Source organism: Tasmannia lanceolata, unplaced genomic scaffold, assembly GCF_043159265.1.
Source record: "Tasmannia lanceolata isolate RefF3 unplaced genomic scaffold, GAP_Taslan_0.1 ptg000037l, whole genome shotgun sequence".
Classification (NCBI taxonomy): Eukaryota; Viridiplantae; Streptophyta; class Magnoliopsida; order Canellales; family Winteraceae; genus Tasmannia; species Tasmannia lanceolata.
Genome location: NW_027518714.1, coordinates 62,590,535 through 62,606,179, shown reverse-complemented (window position 1 = coordinate 62,606,179; position 15,645 = coordinate 62,590,535). Strand labels below are relative to the sequence as shown.

Here is a 15,645-nt window from a genome sequence, read left to right as displayed (position 1 = left end):
CATCCTCATCAAATAGACATGACATGACTTGTTAGCGTGTAGAAAATATAATGCAGAGTACATCTGTACAGAAAATATTACACCCAGTGGGAAACAAGGCCACTCCCAACGTGCCAAAAAATTCTAACAAGTCATAAAACCTAAAACATAGTTCCAAACATCATATCCCAAAAATCTAAAATTTAGATCGAAAAAAATGACCTAACAGGGCCCATGGTTCTCTGCATCCTTTAACCTTTCTCGGTAGTTTCTCCATCAAATAGCGACGACTTGAGTCGTTACCGTGTGGAAAATATAATGCAGAGTACAAAAAAGTCTCAGTCTTTTCGTCACTACAGACAAAATCACACTCTGTGGGAAACACGGCAACTCCCAACGTGCCAAAAAATTCTAAACAAGTCATAAAACCTGATCCAAACGTCATATCCCAAAAATCTAAAATTCCAAATCTAAATTATATTTACAAATATTAACCTTTTGTTTTTAAGATAAAATGAAACCCACTAAGATCCTGTGGATTTCGTCAGGAATCCACTTCACTTTCTTTTCTTCTCCTTGTCTTCTTGGGCATCTGTCATTTTCTCGGGAGTTTCTCTCATCAAAGACTGCGTTAGTTTGTCATAGCCACCTGTAAGTGGGTGGAAATGTATGATGCAGAGAATATTAAAAGTCTCTTTTCTTGTTTTTGTAGATACAAAATTACACCCTCTTTTCTTAATTTCTTGGTCCTCAACTCTGGTGTCATGAAGAGGAGCAGATCCCTTTCCGTCGCAGTGTTAGCCTCTCTTCTTTCCTTCTTCTTTTTTCTAGGTGGCTGCAACGCTTCGAGACGTGATTGCCATTCTTCCTGTGGAACTCTCCAAAACATCACCTACCCATTTCACTTAACCACCGACCCCAAGGACTGCGGCGCAGACGATCCCAATCTCGATGATCAGCCATATTACCAGCTAGCTTGTGATGACAATCGAACCGTTTTGAATTTCAGGTCCGGAAAATATTACGTCGAAAAAATTTCGTACGAGAAACAGGTCATCCGATTGGTCGATTCCGATCTACAAAAAGGCAATTGTTCTTCTCTCCCTCCCTATTCGTCTGGGCTATATCCAGATTTCCGTATGGACTACGGGGAATACCATCTTGATCACTCGGCATACACTATTATTGTATTCATGAAATGTTCAGTTCCAATCAACAATTCCGAGTATAAAGCTACCACTCCTTGCTCTTCTCCTGACTATTTGTATTTCGTCATCGGTAACAACATGTCAATCTCTGACCTCAACGAATCCTGCAAGTCGGTAGCAAAGACCGCTATTGATATGACAGCAGTTGGGGAAGTTGACATATCTAATTTTACTCAAATTCAAAATCTGTTGCCCATGGGTTTTGAGCTCCGTTGGGAGATTGACGTCTTTTACACAGACTCACCATGCTATTGGCTATCATCCCCTCAATGTGAGTGTACTCAAATCTTATTTAAGGCCTTTAACCGTTGATGATTAGTGCAAAACGAAGAGAAATAAGAGGAAAGTGGGGTGAGCAAAAATCGAAAGTCACTCTCATTTTCAACCGCCATGAAGCGATTTTCATCGGTAAAGAAGAGGAAAGTGGTGGACTATACATCCCAACACCATATAAAGCCTCTTAACTGAGATGGGTAATTAGGAATTTGCTAGAGACCGGCGCAGAAGGCATTACGCGGATGGGCTGTTGCCTGTGAGAGCAGTCACGCGGGCTCAGATTTTGTCATTTTCATTCAATTCACTTGAGGTGGCTGCTCTCACATGCAACAACCCATCCCTGAAATGCCTTATGCGATGGTCCCTCGCAAATCCAGCTAATTATGAGATTTTATATGTTGGGTGCACGTTAAGTAATCCAGTATTTTTCAAAAACTACTGTGGGGCCCACTTCATAGGATGATTCAAACTGTTCACCTGTTAGGCCACAATGTAAATAGATTGCACTCCTTAAATCATATTCATGGGATTTTACATACCCTCTGATATAGAATATGATTGCCCGTTAGGATCATCCTATGGATATGATTTATGTGGTGCAGCCCATTGACGTTGTGGTCCAATAAATGAATGCTTTGGATCATCCTATGAAGTGGGCTCACCGTACTTTTTGAGGAGAATTATTTGGATTTTCGAAGTAGAAAGCGATCTTCTTCTTTTTTTTTTTTTTTTTTGGGGGGGGGGGGGGGGGGGGGGGGGGGGTGGGGTGGTCCAATAAATGAATGTTTTGGATCATCCTATGAAGTGGGCTCACCGTACTTTTTGAGGAGAATTATTTGGATTTTCGAAGTAGAAAGCGATCAATGTTTTTGGGTGGAAGGTGTGTGTGTGTGGGGGTGGTTCTCTGCCCCCATGGAGCAAATTCCTGGCTTTGTCCCGGTGTACCAGATATCTTTTACATCCCATTTTCAACCCATTTAATCTCGAAAAAAAAAAAAAAAACAGACTTCGTCCCTGTATACCGGATATCTTTTACATTCCGTTTTCAACCCATTTAATCTCAGAGAAAAAACAGACAATAACCGTGTTCTGTTGTCCAGAATGATAAAGGAGAAGACCTAATCTAGAATGGTAAAGGAGAAGACCTAATCTTCAAGCCGATGCAATTAATATCTTGCTTCCTTTTACTCATCTTCTTCCTAACCTCTCCTTCTGAATCTCCCTCTCTATGGGGGGATAGGACGAGATGGCGCATGATCGTCCGACGAGATCTTGAACAAAATGCTCAACTGCCTTCGCGGATCTGTTAATCCAGACTACTGTGTGAGAGTGAAAGAGAAGAAGATCTACGGTTTCACGCAGTACCGAGGAAATATAGGGAGAGGAGATTGCTTTACTTGTTGAAGGAAGGTTATCCCCTTCCGGTAAGATCGCTATGCAGAGTGGATACAAAATCGCATAGAACTTTAAATTTTTCTTTTTGATCTTGCATTTGCTCAAGATCCTAGAGTGTAGATTAGTTAATTGTGTTAATTAAACATAAGTAAATACCTTTTTACTGAACAAATCAAGAAACCACGCTGCTTGATCTACTCCTCGAACGGTTGCGATCGTTCTGAACGTCGCGAAACCCGCAACTTGAGCCGATGTATTCTTTTCTTTGCACATTTATTGTGGATGTGAGTAACACTTATTCACTTCAACAAGGTCTGATCTAATCAGCACCTTTGTTGTAGAGATCAGAGACATTGATTGGAAGTTTTTCTCTTTGTAACTTTCGCAAATTAGAAGAGAGACAAAGAGATGAGTGAAAATAACTTTTTCAAGAGGAGGGGGAAGGGGGAGGAATTTTTGAGACTCTAAGCTCTAGAAAACGTCAAGCCCTTTCCCATATTTAATTAAAAAGACTTTGGTTTGATAAGCCCTTGTATCTCTCTCAATTCTTATCCAATTGCGAAGACTAGTTGCATTGGGACTCTTCCCAAATGTCCAAGGCTGAGTGGGGCTCCCCTCACTGATTGGGATAGTTTTTTTGAATCATTCTCCAGCCCATTGTGGGCTTATCCAATAAGTGTTCGTGTTGGAAACAAATTGCTCAAGCCTAAAAGGTTCATTTGGGAAATTCCTATCCAAAGAGGAGTTTGAGTGCAACTCAAAGTCCTCAAGCTATTGGGTAACGTTTTCCCCAGCTCTCCATCTATTATGGGCATGTGGTTGGCCCCACCAACCTTATTCAAATTGTAGTATTATCGCAATTCTCAATTCCGTTCCAATTTCGCAACTGTTGCAAAACTGATTTGGAAATAACTATCCTCATTTGGATTTCACATTATTATATTTATTATTAATCACATTAATAATATATAATAATGTATAATTGAAATCTCAATAGGCAACACACGAGGGGGTGAATTGTGTTATTAAAATTTTTGCCCTCATTAATTGTAATGTTAAAACCAATTTTAACAATTAGCAATTATAAGTTTAATTAGGATTTTTTAAATCAACACAAGTTTTGAAATTCCAAGGGTGGTCCCGAGTTGGCAACAAATGAGGAGTGAAAATTAATTAGGTTCTAACAATTTTTAGACTTTGAAAAACTCAAACCCAATATTAGAAATTAAGAGATCAAATAAGATTTCAAGCACACAAGTTAAATCCTAAGTGCAAATTGCAAAATAAAGAGCAAGAGATAGGAGAGAATGCACCCGAGATTTAAAGTGGTTCGGTCCTCATATCGCGAGGCCTACTCCACTCCACCAACAAAAATCCGTTGATGGCTTCACTAGTGATCTTCTTAACTTCGGCGAAGATCGGTGCCGATTACAAATTCCAACCGCCTTTAACCTTGGTGGCGATCTTCACCACGGAGAGTGGGCTACGCTTCTCCGAACACTCGCCCAAATACAAATTCTTGATAAAGAAAGAAAGAACAAAAAATCCCTCTCAAGGGTTTACAAGAATGTAAAAGATGTACAAATTTGGTCTATGATCCAAATCCTAACCTTGAATGATGAAAGGCACAAGATAGCTTTGATTCACTCTTGAGATGTTCAAATGTAGTTTAAGAGTGTTAGGATTCTAGCTATGTATGTTTAGAACACTCATATTTATAGGAAAACCAAAATATGACCGTTCAGTGGCATTGTGGTAAATACTGGAAAGTTCCCAACGGCTCAAAATCCGACCGTTGTAGTATTCTCGGAGTTCCGAGAATATTTCTCGGAGTTCCGAGCAAATTCTCGGAGTTCCGAGAAAAATCTCGGAGTTCCGAGAAAAATCTCGGAGTTCCGAGAATACACACAGAAGATGGAAATGGGCTACTGGACCATTTCTCGGAGTTCCGAGAATAATTCTCGGAGTTCCGAGAATTCTCGGAGTTCCGAGAAAAACTCTCGGAGTTCCGAGAAGCCTATGAAAAAACAGATTTTCAATGATGATTTTTGGGCTTCCAACTTATCATTATTTTGGGATTGTTATGAGGGTTCCAAAGTGTTGGAACACCACAAAGTCAATCACTTAAGCGTTTTTGTGTGTGTGTGATTACTTCTTTATGCCTTTCAAAATCTAAACTAGGATTTGGATTTATACAATCTACAATGACTTGGTCTTCAATGGAATTCTTCAAGTCTTCAATTGTCTTGGATTAAGATGTCTTTGGCCTTCATGATGTGGTCTAATGAGGGCTTCTTTGCCTTCAATCCAAGCATCCTTGATCTTACTTTATCATGATCTACAACTTAGACAATCAAACACATTAGTGATAAATGATCACTTGTGTATTGGAATCATCAAAACAGGATGGGAATGCCAAGGTAAAAACCAATGGGCTTACAAGTTTAAATCTAACCCTTGTTCAAATAATTATAAACATAAAGAAAGGTTAGAAATTACCAAACACCCAAATGAGGCAAGAAGGAGAGAAATGAGACCACACAAAGATTTATAGTGGTTCGGTCACCTACTCCACTACCCAAGTATTTGGTCTTTCATTGGGATTTTCTCTAATAAAAATTGAGATTCCACTATAGCTAAATCTCCAAGCTTTACAACAAACTCCGCCTCCGAGGATACACACCCTCTTTGCAAAAACGCCTCAAAGAAGATCAACCCTCTTTGGAAACCGCCTCCAAGGGAATCACTTCTCTTCGCGAACCACTTCCAAGGAAATTAACCCTCTTCGCACACCGCCTCCAAGGGAATCTCTCATCTTCGCGTACCGGATTCACTTTTGTTATTGGGCCGAATCGTAGACCCCGATTACAATGAAAGGAAGAAGATGAAGCTCACTCAATGCCTCTTGATAGGCTACTACAAACAACAAAAAGCTCACTCTCTCTCCAAAAAATTACACCAATAAAAGCCTATGGAGGTCCTCTTGATAAATGTGATTTGCAAAATCAAAGCATAGAAGAGGATAAAACTAAAAACCTTGAATGTGAAAGTTTAAGCTCAAATAGATGGGAAATGATCTTTCAAAAGGTTATTTAGTTAGGTTTTGATAGGGTATAAATATCCCATGAAGAAATATGACCGTTAGGGGGTAAAACGGTAAAAAACTGGGCAAAACAAAACTAGCCATTTGAGCCCCAACGGCTACTTTTCGATACCGGCGCGGTCGACCGAGGTATAGTGGTCGCCCGCCCTATTGAGCACTCTCTTTTTTATTTTCAAATTTTACCGGCACGGTCGACCGAGTCATGGCGGTCGCTCGGCGAGAGCTACTTGGACTTTTATATTTTTGTCCAGTTCCCTATCTGCGGTCGACTGGCCCGAACATGATGGATTGTTTCTGGATTTCTCGAAACAAATCCGCAGTCGCCCGGGACGTCCCGGTTGACCGGCCCGCTATGTTTCGGTAGGTGCTGGACTTCCAGCCACCTTACCGTGGTCGCCCGGGGAACCCCGATCGACCGGCCCTGCTTTGAAATTTAGTTTACATATAAAAGTTTCAGGAACTTCGGCCATGGTCTTTGAGCTTTGTCCAAGGTTTTCAAACACATTTTTGGAGAGTGTGGATGGTTTTCAAAGATGTCAAATTCGTTTTAAGAAAACCATTTTAAAAACCTTTTGAAAGTGCAAATACATTTTACAAGAGGACTCCAAATACAATCTAAAAAGATAAAACCTTGAGTCTTCTTGGATTGCTTGGCTCCTCCATACTTTCTTGGACATCTCTGACTTGCGAGTGAACTCTTCAACTTTGTTCGGATCATGTGGCTTCCTCCATCTCTTGGACATCTTCAATGTTGTATGAGAAGGCCACCAATGCTAGTTCATCTCCAAGCTTCTTCTTCTGGCACTTGTTAGGCATGCTTGTGAGATCATTGACTTGAGCTCTTAACTTGAACATCTTCCAAGGATCATGTCTCCAATGTATGTGCAAGCTCCTTGGTTCCTTTGAGCATGTTAATCTGCAAGCGATGTGTTGAGTTGAGTGAGTTGTGTAATGGCGATTGACATGTGAAATTCCTGTCTAAGGCACAACACTACAAACTAACACATTAGTCCATAAAGACTAATCAATTTGGGTTTGCTAGCATCAAAACGGCAAGGAAAAGGTGAATGGTTGAACCCACGGGAACCCTTTGGCTAACAATAATAAATGGATAATTAATTAATAATTAATTGTCCACTTAATTAATTAATAATTCGCATCCAATAAGAATTATACAGCTCCAATTTCGTTCTCGAAATTTTTTCTTACAGACTCTTGTTACTTACCTAACAAAGACATGTACATATACATATATCAACATATATATATATATATATATATATATATATATATATATATATATATTAAAGGACAATGATTGTGAGCTTGAAGCTCATATAGCATATATGAGCTTGAGGGCCCAAACACATGTGGGCCCACATTGTTAGGATGATCCGAAGCATTCATTTGAAAGGCCCTTACATAGATAGGGTGTGTACAAAAAACCAGCTCCATAGGATCATCCTAACCCATCCAAAAGTAGAGTGCAAAATAGACAGACACCGTTTGCCACAAATCTGCCCATTTTTGCCCTCCGCTTTTGGAGGGGTTAGGATGATCCAATGGAGCTGATTTTTGGTACACACCCTATCTATGATGGGGCCTTGCAAATGAATGGTTTGGATCACCACAGAAAATGTGGGACCCATGTGTTTGGGCCCTCAAGCTCATATAAGCTATATGAGCTTCAAGCTCACAATCATTTTCCTCATATATATATATATATATATATATATATATATATATATATATAATTAATAAATATCCACATTAATATAACGGATCAGATCCTTCCGTTCAATTACATAAAATGCGGAATCCTGATCCGTTAGGATGTTACTGGGTCATTCGAGTTATGAGTGGGATTATCGTAGGGGTCCGACGGTCGCTCCTATAGAACGCTATGGTGGGTCCCACTGCGATCTCGCTCTGTAGTCTTACTACTCTCGCATTAGGTCAGTGGCCTCCATCGAGACGTAATCCTGAAGATGACCGTCAGATCATCTTACCCGTAATCACATCTTGTATGTGCAAGTCCTTTCTTCTTAACTACATATACTGACTTGAGTCATAAGGGGGTGGACACCTCTACTGACTTCAGTGTGCCATCTCTCTGGCAAGCTGAACTATCTCTTTGTGACTAAGACTGTATTTCTCCTAACAGTCCTAAATGGCATCGATATATTCCAAGCATGCGACCTCGTAATCATCATATCCAAAGAAGGACAGGGCGAAAGGTAGCTCCATAGGAGCTTAAGGGCAAGGTGGTTGTGTTAGGTTAAGTAAAATAAATCACAAAAAGAAGAAGAAAAAGGTAAGGAGAGGTGAGGAAAAATGTTTTAATGGAGTGAAAGGGGAAGAAAAGGATTTTTTGAATAGTTGAAAAGGGTAGTTGGAATGTTAAAAAGATTGTTGGAATAGTTGGAATCGTAAAATGGCACTTGGTTTTATGGAAAAGGGTATGTAAATGACAACATTTAAACGAATGGACGGTAGGGGGTTGTCTAGGGAGTTATTTGGCTGCTTGGTTATGGTGGAAACGGGTTTCAAGTTGGTTGTTGAGGAATGAAGTTTGTGTTTCTTTAAAGAATCAAATAAGGTAGTTAAGAAAATCAAAAGTTTGTTTTGGGAGGTTAAAGAATAACAAGACGGTTATTCTTGGGTGTTAAAGAATGATCAGGAAAATAAAAATTTAACGTGGAGGAAGTGTGTGAAAAGAAGGGGAAGAGAACCGTCTAACCTGGAAGATTAGGGAACGAGAACCTTGAATTCACAAGGTAAAAAGTAGGGAACTGAAATCAACTTTATTCAATGAATGAATGAATGAATAACTGCATACATCCTACGACTACTATTTATAGACTATTTGAATTCCCGGTTTGGCAACCAGGAATTCAAATAGGACATGTTTGGCCTAATTAGTAGAATACAAATATGCATGACAATCCAAATGCTAATTAAGAACAAATCTCTCGAGGAGGCACAAATAAATTAGTAACAAAGAGAAAGAAGATTGTGCCACACAAGAAGGAAGCACACAGGATTTTTAAGTGGTTCAACCCTTAAACCCAAGGGCCTACGTCCACTCTTCTCAAGGTCGTATATGGGGGAATCCACTATTTGAATGCCACACTACGCCCGGATTTAAGGCTTTTTACAAGTGTCCAAAGGATTTAGTCCTTCCGCCTTTACAATGCTTTGTTAAGTAGGAAGAAGAACCATGATTTAGCCTTATTATAGGCTTGGTTACAAGTTGGAGCTCTCAATGATTCTCTCAACAAAGATAACAAGTAAAGCCGAACCAAAACTCTCAAGTATTTCAATAAGATCAAGGCATAAGAGAGTTGGAGAGAGATTTACCCAAAATAGGATTGCACATAGATTTTAGTGAGTTGGAAATCAAATCATCAAGTTTTGAACTATTCTCTCACACACACACACATCAAGTTTTGAGCTACTCTCTCTCTCTCTCTCTCTCTCTCTCTCTCTCTCTCTCTCTCTCTCTGACACACACACACACACACACACACTTCAACTAGCTGTTTGATGGCATTTTCATAGAAAATTGGGTCACTTTTAAACTAGCCTTTAGACACCCAACGACTATGTTTTTCTGTCGGGACCAATCGACCGCCGCCTTTCAGTCAACCGCCCTTTGAAGGCTGGCAAATTTTATTCCAAAGAACAAGTGGGCTTCCACGGCCCACTGCTCCTCGGTCGACCGGCACCGGTCACCCGAGAAGATCCAGTCATCCAAGCATGATTGCTATTGGAAAAACACAATTCTATGTTTTACACTGGACCGGTTGACCCGGAGGGGGCCGGGAGCCGGTCTAGCCTGTTTTTGCATTTTGATTTTTAAAACCATTTAGAACTTTGCCACTTTGGGTGTTTGGTTTTGAAATACATTTTTACACATTTTTTGGGTCCTTCTACGTATGCCTTGATCAAGAGAAAGTTCAAGAGAGAGAGAGAGAGGGGAAATACATTCTACCATTTGAAATGCTCTCTCGAACCCTTGAACTTTTCTTGACCCATTCTTCATTTGATCTTCGTTTTAGCTCGTGGCTTGCCTGTGGGATCTTGACTTTGAGCTTCATACTTTGACATCTTCCAAGGATGATGCTGCCCTTGTGTTCAAGCTTATTTCACCTTTGTATATGTTGGTGACCAATCTTTGGCCTTCAATGATCTTCCTTTGCTTGTTCACTTGCTTGGGATGCTTGAATGTTAGCTCCACCTTGGTTGTACCTCCAAGGAAAGATTGATCCAAGTAGGCTCCAGCTCCTTTGGCATGTGTTTAGTTCATCCTCAAGCATTGTCCATGTGTAGTGTTAGTGCTAGATTGAGTCAACATGTGAATACTCTGTCTATAGGACAATGCTCAAGGCAACATGTAAGATTATAAAAGCTAATTAATTTAAGTTTGTTAGTCATCAAAACAAGGTGATTGGTTGAACCCATGGGACTATTCTTCTTCCTTATCTCACCACTATTCAAGTTTCCCTCTCATCCTAAGACTTATCCGAATAGCACTCCTAATTAAAGTAAAATAACCTACGATGACTTCTAATTAGAATCCATCTCTAAATTAGTAACAAATCTATCCTACAATAGAGAGACAAAGAGTATGTGTATGTATGTATTGTGTGTGAGAGAGATATTCATTTTGTACTTTCTAAGCATACATCTTTTTCTTGACATTTTATAGACTTATTCATCGCTTCATGTATAGCTGATACAGTGACATTAAGTCATGGGCCAGAGGAAACAAAACAAGGAAGGGGTATTAAGTTATCTAGATTTGTAGATATTTTTATTTAAAATTTAGGTAATGTTTTAGTAGATTTTGATGGGCACTGTGCAGTAAAAATGTGAATTGAGTTTTTAGGATAGCTAAATATAAACACATTCAAGCTAAAATAATTTTTGTATATTTTTATTTAATTGTATTTAAAATTTGTCTAAAGTTTAAGCAGGTTTAAGTAGGCCCTATGTAGTGAAAATATGAATGTGCATTTTAGGACTATAATACTTGAAACACTTTCTATTTCTCTCTGTTCTTCTAGAGTAAAAATTAGTCTTTATTTAGGTTGATAAATAATTATAATTGATTAAAATTGATAGTCTAGGGTAAAGATTAAAATTGATCCAATATAGATAATTAGGATTAAATGAGGATTTTAAGAAGTTATGGTCTATAGATGAGATTTTGATAAACTTTTTACGAGGTTAATAAATAGTTACAAGTCTTTTCTTTTGTATTTTGGGTTATACCATGTGTTGATCATGATTTGATCATATATATATTTTCATTTTATTTTTCTCTAGCATTTGCCTGTAAAGATCTAGTGGATTATAAGATTATTTATCGTATCGTTCAGGTTCATTCCTATTAGTTCACTTTCTTCAATCAGACAATATATGAATTTTCTTTTGGTGTTTCACGGCCAATTTCAGGTAAGATTTTAATTTACTAATATTTTCTTAAATTCTAGATATATTACTAATATCTCAATTTTATGTCAGTTGCTAACATATTGTCGATATATAAGTTCTTGGTGAAGTTTTTCATGAACTTTTTCAGTGACAATGATTTAGAATGGTTCATTAGCTCTAACAGCTCAACGAGGATTGCTAAGAGCCAGTAGAAAATCCTAAAATATACAATGCGTTGAATGGTCGAAGTATCATCCCTTGTTAGTATCTAAGCAACGATACAAGTGGAATCCTTAGCTTGGAGTTTGGTGTGTTGAATGTATCGAAACAAGTGTTTTTTGCATTCTTATTCTTATATTAATTATGTGTTCGATATATGCACAGGTTTCTTCAAATATATGCCGCATCTCATTACTGGTAAAGCTTTCAAAAAGCCTTCTCTTTCTTTCGTAATTTTCTATGGAAAGTGTGAAGCTTTATTCATCTATACTCAACCCGGATGACTTTGTTTTCTCGTCTCCTTTTTCTAGGTATGGTGGAGTGTATGAGGCATGCGATCATATGTAAGTGATCTTACTTGACAATTTAAAGTCTCCTTTTCTAGGTCTCGAGGAGTGTATGAGACATGCGATCATATGTAACTGATCTTACTTGACAATTTAAATTTCAATTAAAATAGTGCTGACTTTGTTTTCTCTGTCTCTTTTTCTAGCTGTCCTCGCCTTTCTCCACACCTGTGGATGTTATATCAACGCCTGTATGTCGCGTTTGAAAGTCAGCAAATGGTTCTGTAGCTGGCATGCGATAATACGTAAGTGATCTTACTTGACATTCTAAAATTCAATTAAAATAGTGATTTTTTTTAAATGATGAGATTAAAATAGTGCTTTTATTATCAAATCTAATACATAGTATGCATGTGGTTCTCCATGCGAAGTTCTTTTGCAAGCAAGAACATTAATTATCGTAGTCTGCCTAGCTATCTTCTTGGCATATAAGTTCCGAATCAGACATATTTGGATGGATGCCACAGTTGAAGAATTTTTGAGTAAACATAGATATCGGACACCAACAAGATACTCTTACTCAGATATTAAGAAGATAACCCAAGGTTTCAAAGAAAAATTAGGCAAGGGAGGCTTTGGCACCGTCTTTAGAGGAAAACTCCGAAGCCGGCGTCCGGTCGCCGTAAAGATGTTGGCCAAGTCTAAAGTTAACGGGCAAGATTTCATCAACGAAATTGCTACCATCGGAAGGATTCATCATGTCAATGTGATTCAACTCATCGGATTCTGCTCAGAGGGTTCAAAAAGGGCTCTTATTTATGACTACATGCCTAATGGATCTTTGGAAAAATACATTTTTCCTCAACAAGAAAGCATCGACCATTTGAGTTGGGAAAAAACCTACAAGATCTCATTAGGGATTGCACGAGGGATCGAATATCTGCATCGAGGTTGTGACATGAGAATTCTACATTTCGATATCAAGCCTCACAACATCCTTCTTGATGAGAATTTTATCCCAAAAGTTTCTGATTTTGGACTAGCTAAGTTTTATCCAACGGAAAAAAGCATTGTGTCGGTCACCGCCGTAAGAGGAACCCCCGGATATATTGCCCCTGAACTATTTTTACAAAATCTCGGGGGCATCTCTTACAAGTCTGATGTCTACAGTTTCGGGATGCTTCTAATGGAGATGGCAGGGAGGAGGAGCAATTTTAACGCTAAGGCAGAGAATTCAAGCCAAATTTTCTTTCCGTTATGGATTTATGACCAGGTTAGTCAAGGAGATGGTATCGAATTAGAGAATGCTAATGATGATGAAAAAGAAGTAGCAAAAAAGTTGAATATAGCGGCGTTATGGTGCATACAAATGAAGCCTGCAGATCGTCCTTCAATGGGCAAAGTGTTAGAGATGCTAGAGGGAAGTGTAGAGCTTCTACAAATACCACCCAAGCCTTCCCTATCTTCTCCAACACGGGTGACTTATGAAGATGATGCAACACAAATGGATACCATGGGATCATCAACTAGTTCTGAAATTGAGTTAGTGTCACAAAATCACGCAGAATCAAATCTCTTATCTGTGATAGTAGATTAATTAGTGATTGTTATAATGAGAACAGGTAATATAAAATGGGGTTGAGCCTCTAGCTCAACTGGTTGAGGCTTTGGCTTTCAATCTTGAGGTTGGATGTTCAATCGCAGCTTACCTATAAAAAAAAATGTAATTTACAGGGATAATACTTGGCATATGAACTGCTATATGTATTATGGTAAATGGCAGTATGGCTACATGGACACTTCGGATAGTGATAGAGATGAAGTTTTTCATGATCATGGGACTCATGTGGTACTAGCACGCTCACTTCTCATAAGTAGCCTTCTCAAGTCTAGCAAGATTTCAACTATGGGTTTAGTAAGCTCGTCTTTCAATAATGCATAATCCAAATCTATGGAGCCTAGTACTATTGGATGTTTTCCTTCTACTTGCTAAAATCAACCTATTCAGATACTCCATCCTAGACAGGTATTTAGAAATAGAACTTAGGGTAATGGTGTAGATATAAGTTTATAGTCACTTATATGCTCACTCGTAATAACACATATTAATCTATAATAAAGGTTTACATTAGTTCAAGCAATTTTATATAATCTAACCATTAGAAAAGACTAATTAGATTGGACTCAAGGTTTGAGGATTTTATAGACTTCCTCCCAAGCTAATAAACAAATATATTTTATCTCCTTAGCCCCCTATTTTTTTAGTATTGAACGTAATGAAGGTAGCGCTGCACTCTTTGTCTGCCGATTCTTAATGAAATCTTTGAACATACTGTCATTTTTAATAATATCCCACTTATCTTGAAAGCAGGAAAGTGAAAATCCATCGAGTCTTGATGCCTTATACATCTCCATCTCAAAATAACTTCCTTTTTTCCTCCTCCCCGAATTGACTTTCAATCCATTTGACACTTAATTACCGAAAATGCATCAAATATGAGCTCATAAAGGCTAGGTCTATTGTCTTCCCTCCTAGGTATAAAGATTCCTATGTTACTCTACTATAGCATATAGCATCATCAACCTCGATCCTTCATTTCTCTCACCAATCTCTCATTAACTCTAAGCGCACCATAAAATTGACCCTATGTTTAGCATTGGCCATCTTGTGGAAGAAGTCTGTGTTCCAATCCCTTCCTTGAACCACAGGGATTTAAATCACCATCTCCACAGTTTCTTCCCAACTAGTGGCCTCATCATATTCCTTCGACCAAGATAGTCTCATTTCCCACTCGCTAACCACAAGAGGTCACTCCTATTCGATTCCTTCCTACCCACAAATTTCCTCCAATAACCTCCCCTCCTTGATAGTAACTCCCTGACACATTAACTTTCTAGTCCTTTATAATAATCAAAATTTTAAGGATATATGCCAACTACGTAAGTGGTCCTTACAAACGTGGGCTTTTTCTCTTCTTTCATAGAAAACCTTAAAATTTTGTGACATTAGGTGGAGCACATTAGCAACCATTTGTTTTTACGACCAATTTAGGCTTGAGATTTTATTTTTTTATGAGAAGGTAACGAGATTTTATTAAATAAAGAAAGATACATGGAAGGGACAAGATGTCCCCAAACGTAGGATATCACTCCTAGTCATACATGTACACCCCAAACCCAAACCGAAATTTAGGCTTAAGATATTTTAACATAAATTCATGATCTAACTCCCCTTGCTAATTAAATAAATCTTTCTTGGAACCAAATCATCCCTCATTTCTCACAGAAAGTGACAAAAATATTCATCCATATCATGGGAAATGCCCAAAGTATTCCTATCTCATAGGAAATAACCAAAATATCATATAGAAAACCGTAAAATACGCCTCACTCATAGAAAATCATAAAATACCCCTATATCTTATAAAGGTAACAAAAATACATATATCTCATGGAATTTGACCAAAGAATCCCTCTCATGAAAAATGACGACAATACACATATTCTATATAAAATTACTTTATCTCACAAAACAAAATCAGGAAAATACTACACTATATGTGAGTAATTGCCATACGTAACTATTACTAAGTCCTCTATACAGACTTACCATTATAAATATGGTTATAGGGTCATGAAAGAGTAGCTTCACTACCACATTATAAAAGATATAGTGATACAGGGGAAGCTGCCCTGTGACACAAGAACATCGGTGGAAGCGAGTCACAAAGAGGGGGTC

At 38.3% G+C, this 15,645-nt stretch overlaps 1 protein-coding gene across 1 annotated transcript; it reads left to right on the top strand.

The window, feature by feature from the left end:
* The first annotated feature begins 447 nt into the window (after window positions 1–447).
* On the top strand, window positions 448–13,729 carry LOC143861674 (rust resistance kinase Lr10-like). Its single transcript, XM_077372558.1, has 4 exons — window positions 448–1,458; window positions 11,785–11,849; window positions 12,113–12,157; window positions 12,313–13,729. The coding sequence occupies exons 1-4, from the start codon at window positions 645–647 to the stop codon at window positions 13,501–13,503; spliced, it is 2,115 nt and encodes a 704-aa protein (XP_077228673.1). The 5' UTR covers window positions 448–644; the 3' UTR covers window positions 13,504–13,729.
* The last annotated feature ends 1,916 nt before the right edge of the window (window positions 13,730–15,645 follow it).

Excerpts from the sequence above, each read along its gene's own strand:
- LOC143861674 (XM_077372558.1), top strand. The coding sequence starts at position 645 with ATGTATGATGCAGAGAATATTAAAAGTCTCTTTTCTTGTTTTTGTAGA. Across the intron at positions 11,850-12,112 it reads AAAAGCCTTCTCTTTCTTTC|CTGTCCTCGCCTTTCTCCAC; the intron begins GTAATTTTCTAT and ends CTCTTTTTCTAG. Across the intron at positions 12,158-12,312 it reads TGGATGTTATATCAACGCCT|TATGCATGTGGTTCTCCATG; the intron begins GTATGTCGCGTT and ends TCTAATACATAG.